At 37.7% G+C, this 6,000-nt stretch overlaps 1 protein-coding gene across 4 annotated transcripts in view; it reads right to left on the bottom strand.

Annotated features, from left to right (window-relative positions):
- GALNT13 (polypeptide N-acetylgalactosaminyltransferase 13) overlaps nt 1-2,576 on the bottom strand; it is a 393,823-nt gene extending 391,247 nt beyond the window's left edge. For all 4 annotated transcript variants that reach the window (XM_023756129.1, XM_023756128.1, XM_023756131.1 and 1 more), the window contains exon 1: nt 2,435-2,576. In XM_023756129.1, the coding sequence (XP_023611897.1) occupies nt 2,435-2,576 (142 nt within the window). The remainder of the gene's footprint in view (nt 1-2,434) is intronic.
- Nucleotides 2,577-6,000: the final 3,424 nt, after the last annotated feature.

Raw genomic sequence — 6,000 nt, forward strand, 5'->3', positions numbered from 1 at the left:
AAACATGTGAACAGTATGTCTACGTCTATTCTGCTCCACTGGGCAATTTGCCAACCCTTTGTGTCCCTTTGTACCAATACTCCCGTCTTAGTCACTCTAATTTTATAAGACCTCTATATTTTTCTCTTTAAGAAGCATCCTGGGTATTAGGTAACCTTTATCATTCCATAAAAATTTTCATATTTTCTTCTTTAACTAGTTATATCCCACTTTAACATTTTCGACCTAAACTTAAATGCCACAGTCTGTGAAATTTTTATCTAATACCTTAGATCTATTTTCCTCTACTCAGAGCATCCCTCTTCATCATCTTAATACTCATAATACACATTATGCTTGTCAAAATTTCTAAATTACATTTTTCAAAGAGGGAGTGACAAAGAATGGGAGAAAAATGTGTACTTTGTTATTGACTATAAGCTTCAAGACAGTAGTAAGGACCTCAGTTCCCTTATATCTCCAGATCTTACCACAGACACATAGTAGGCACTCAACAAATTATTTTTTAAAAGAGTTACTTCCTCCTTTGGGGTCTCATCCAGAATAACTGTTCCTCCTCGTCCCTTGCTCTGCACCCTATTCACCCTGGACAGCAATGCCAGGAGGAGCCTCATTCATACCTGTCGGTCTACTCCTCAACATTTAGCAGATATTGATACAAAGATTACTGTGAGTCAATACTCCCCTGAAGGGTTTATGTACATCATCTCATTTAATTATCAAGGCGACCATGTAAAGCAGGATTTACTGCCTCTCAGTTTCTCATTTTAAGTGAGAACACTATCATTTTATTAAGGAATTTGCAAAATGTCACATAACCATTCAATGGGGAGGAGGTAAGAACCAGGTTGTTCAACAAAGCCTAGGCTTTAAAATTTTTTTAAAATATATTTTTATTGATTTCAGAGAGGAAGAGAGAAGGAGAGATAGAAACATCAATGATGAGAATCATCAATCAGCTGCCTCCTGCATGCCCCCTACTGGGCACTGAGCCCGCAACCTGGGCACATGACCTTGACTGAAATCAAACCTGGGACCTTTCAGTCAGCAAGCCAATGTTCTATCCACTGAGCCAAATCAACCAGGGCAACCAAGCCTAGGCTTTTAACCCTGTGGTAATCTTGTTACATCACCTGTGAGCTCAGATGTCTTTATGCTTTTTCTTGTTCTTTTCTTTTTTAATTGAAATATAATTGATATACAACATTGTGTAAGTTTAAGGTATGCAACATGTTAACGTCATAGGCACTTAAGTAATTGAGGATGTGATGAATAAAATACATGAACGTTTCTCAAAATTAATTCATAGTGTATGCTAATATTGGGTACTTAAAAATTGTTTAAAATGTAATGTTTAGAACTAGAAGGGATGTTAGAAACCACCTCGTCCCAAACCCTTTATTTTAATAACTAGACACCTGATGTACAAAATTCCTGCAAGAGTAGGTCTTCCTTCCCCCAGCTGCCGGCAACAGCTTCCCTCTGGCACTCAGGACCTGAGCTTCCTTCCGGCCCCTGGCAGGTATCTAAGACCCGGGCTTCCCTCCGGCCGCCGGAAGGCACCCAGTACCTGGGCTTCCCTCACAGCCCCAGCTCGTCCAGAAGGTTGTCTGGAAGAACGTCTGGAAGGACATCCAGTCTAATTACCATATTACGCTTTTACTATTATAGATAAAGACACACAGGTCCCCAAAGATCAACTTTTTTTAAGTCAAAAAGGCCTGTTTTAGTGTATTTTCAACATGAAAATTTCAGGTAAGTGAACTTTGCATGGATCAGGCCTAAACTGGCAGTTGGACATCCCCCAAGGGGTCCCAGATTGCAAGAGGGTGCCGGCCAGGCTGAGGAACCACCCCCCCCACCCCCTACATGCAACAGGCCTCTAGTAGGACAATAATCTGATAGCCCACAGGTTGGATCTGGCCACCATGTATTTTCTTTTAAAAAGTGTTTGTTTGTTTGTTTGTTTGTTTATTTGTTTGTTTTATTATATTTGGAAGTCTTTAGGGGTGTCATGTGCAGTTCAATTTTGCTACAGTTCCCACTGTCTCACTTTAGTAGGTTTCCTTCTTTATGTTACATGCTTGGTCTCTAAGGGCTTTTACTTCTGGAAGCCTACATTTAAAATTCTGTCCAATTTGAATGTTCACTGAATTATTCTTTTTGTACAGTCCCAGAACATAGAAATTATTAGAATTGGAAGGTGCCTCAGAGGTCATTTCATTCTTCTCATTTCTTTCAACAAGAAACTGAGGCCAAGAAAAGTAGAGTAGCTTTACCACAGTTAAATGTACATGAATAGTTCTGCCAAAGTGTTCTTCTAACTCAATGAGCGGTTTTTTAAAAAAACCTATTTGGAAGTTTCATGTTTTGTCATGAGTCACCACCATTCCCTATCTCTATAAAAGTAACATTTATTTTATTAAGCACTTACCCCTGAGAGCAGGTAGAAGGGATCTCTCCTTCTTGTCATCACATTTGTTACATTCACTGAAGTACAGGAGTAAGAAGACATCAACCAGAACCCACATCAGCGAAGTGGCAAGGACCACCTTGCAGTAAACAAACCTCCTCATGTCTTTTCTTGATTTCTAGTTAGCAAACAGACCGAAGACAGATGCTACTGTGATAAATCCAAGCCACAGGGGTGAACTCCAGCATAAAAGCAAAATGCATCCCACTGCATTAAAAAAAAGAAAGTAAAAACAAGAAAAGAGAAATTTATTACCATATAGTTTCTTTTGCATAGAGATATAACACAAAATATATGAGTTATATAATGTTTCCATATATATCAGCACTTGGCTTTCAAATTCAGAATTAAAAGTCCAAACAAATGAAAAGTTTTAAGCAAGCCAGGTAGCTAAAATTCAAACAGCTCATCCTAGATATGCTATTACTGTGCTGGGCCCTTAACAACTATTCAATTTCGTCAAGTTGTATTGTCTTCTCCAATTTCTATCATAACATTCTGTAGAGCACCAGATTGTCAAATAGTGCAGTTCTGAACTTACCCTAATTCAGCACTTTGTAGGAGCCAATGCCGCTGAAACAGGAATCACCTGGGACACTATATATTGTAGAGGCTAAGTGTTGGTCTTTATACACAGATAGGCTTGTGTCTACTTACTTCATATTTGTGGAAGCCTTTTTATATTTTTGTTTTGTTTTGTCTTCATTTATAAAATGATAATAACAATGCCAAACCTAAAGATTTGCAATAAGGACTAAGTACAATAATGCTTGTAAACCATCTTACAGAAGACAAAGTTACTAACATATAGGAAAAAAAAATTCTCAAATTCTCAGAAAGAGCAATTACATGAAGCCATCAATTATTAATCCTTAAAAACCCCATCTGGTCTGCATGAAAAGTATCCACAACAAATGTTTATTTTAGAATGGACAGCATACATTCAAAAAATACTACCTGAGGAGAAACAACATATTAGTGTAGAGTGACTTAGAATAACCAGAGTAAGAATTCTAAAAGGCATAGCAAAGAACTGTGCACAATTATTGAGATATATTCAACAACAGTGTAGGGTTAATACCATATACATTTGTTCTATTTATACTGCATAAGACAGTAAGGACCTGGTTGATTGTATCTATACAGTATATATTCTCATATCATTTGCTACATTTAAAACAATATTAATTTATTGATGTGAATCAATAACATAGTTTCCACAGATATTTGGGGAGAAGAGTCATTAAATACAAAGGCACTCAGAATATTTCATAAACATTTGTCCCAAAATTAAAACATCGAAGTGAAAATTGCTGAGGCAGAAGCTCTTTAAGTTAAAGGCAGCTGCCTTTGTATCAAAAGCAACACAAATGCTGTTGCCCCTGTTACAACCTAACCAGATTATAACAAATTCAAAATTTATATAAAGTGACAGTTTAGAAAATTATTATACCAAAGGTCTACTTTCAATATTTATATAAAACTTACATTTATTCAGCATAGTTTTTTCAAAAAAAGAAAGAAAGAAAGAAGGAAACTGTACAAATTTAAGAAATACATGATATTTAGGGTTTATTGTCTGCTTGTTATTTTTCTTGAAAAAAATTCCATGCTGATTATTTCATTTTTACTTTATTGTTTGTAAAGATTACAGCCAACCATTGGAACTGAGCAGCTAAACCTGATAAGAGAAAGATTCTTCTCTATATATTTCCTATGTGTATGCTTTACTGAGTATGAATGTGAAACAACTCAAGCTGTCAAATTTTCTGTATTCCTTTGGTGGAGGAGGTCCCTTCAATTTATTGTAGAAAAAAAGTCTTAGAAAAAAAGAATATACAAGACTGATGATTATCAATGCACATTCCCAGATTTATAAGGAATACCTTAAAATAAAAGATCCTATAATAAAGTCTCTATCTATAATAATAAAAGCATAATATGCTCATTAGACTGGATGTCCTTCTGGATGACCTCCAGACAAAACTGGGGCCATGAGGGAAGCCTGCATCCCGGGTGAATGCCGGTAGCCGAGGGGGTGTGGGGGGAGCCCAGATCCCAGGTGCCAGAGGGAAGCCGGTGCCGGCAGCCAGAAGAAGGAAGGCCTACTCTTGCACAAATTTTGTGCATCGGGCCTCTAGTGCATTATATAAAATCCTTTATTATAAAGATGGATAAAAGAGACATAAACAACACCATTCTTAGCTATGTCATAAAGTGAAAAGATGACTTTAGAGAGAAGGATATGTGATGATGTAAGCAGAGGTTGAAGTGATGCAACCTGAACCAAGGAATGGGGGTGGAGTTGGCTGAATAACAGGAATGGATTCTTACCTAGGACCTGCTGAAGGAACCAGCCCAGTGGGAATCACTTTGAACTTTCACCATGTAGAGCTGAGTCCTAGCCAACGATCAAGTGCACTATAGAAATTGTACCATCTGCTTCTCTGGATATGTTTCCTTCAGGAAACAAGAACTTTCTATGTGATCTCAGGGACACAGCAGTTACAAAGAAACCTTGCTCCTTAGAAATTGCAAGAGCTCCTTACCCAGGAACTGATAATGCCTCTGACAGAGCAATTTCTGCTACAGGAATGAGTAACCATAGAAACAGCTCCACAGGCCCAACACCTGACTGCTCTCCTCCATCCCGTCCAACACTGCCCTCAAAAATATTGTAAAAGTTATTCGACCCAACCTCAACAACATCTATTACAGTGATTCCCAAAGTGGGCGCTACCGCCCCCTGGTGGGCGCTGCAGTGATCCAGGGGGGTGGTGATGGCCACAGGTGCATTTGTTTTTTTTAACTTTTTTTGTATTACCTTTCTATTCTGAGTTCAATAAATAGTTTCATAATTTCAAACTTCAATGTTTCTAATTTACACCTTTCTTTACTATATTTTACGAAAAAGGTAGAAACATTAATACATATATCTTTCTGTTTAATTGCTATTAAAATTTAAAAAAAATTAATTTCCAGGGGGCGCTGAGTAATATTTTTTTCTGGAAAGGGGGCGGTAGGCCAAATAAGTTTGGGAACCACTGATCTATTATGTCCTCTCTGAATTTTCATCGAATGAATCACAACCAGGAATATTTCTAAATCAACACTGTGTAAGCTTTCTATCCAGCCAACGGTTAGCCCACCCACTCCTTCTGTGGGAATCACAGAGGTTAACAGTGAGAAAACAAACCATACAGATAACCTCTCTCAACAAGAGGACAGTGATCTCCCAAAAGATTATGATCCTGAGCAATTTGCAGGCCTTCTCCATGGATGCTCTCCAACCTGAGAGTCCCCTGAAAATCCATTTAATTTCTATGGGAAAAGAGATGAACATGAAGGACAAGATGAAGTCACATTGGCAAATAGTCCATTGGCTCTCAAGTAGTCTCCAATAGAAAATAACTCAGAACCTTTGGTAAAGAAAATTAAACCCACAGTTGTCAGTAGAATAATTTTTCACAAGAAAGAACAACCAAGTCGAAAACCATACCATTGTTGGAACAAGAACAAGTAGGAGT

This window comes from Myotis lucifugus, unplaced genomic scaffold, assembly GCF_000147115.1.
Source record: "Myotis lucifugus unplaced genomic scaffold, Myoluc2.0 scaffold_89, whole genome shotgun sequence".
In the NCBI taxonomy this organism is placed as follows: Eukaryota; Metazoa; Chordata; class Mammalia; order Chiroptera; family Vespertilionidae; genus Myotis; species Myotis lucifugus.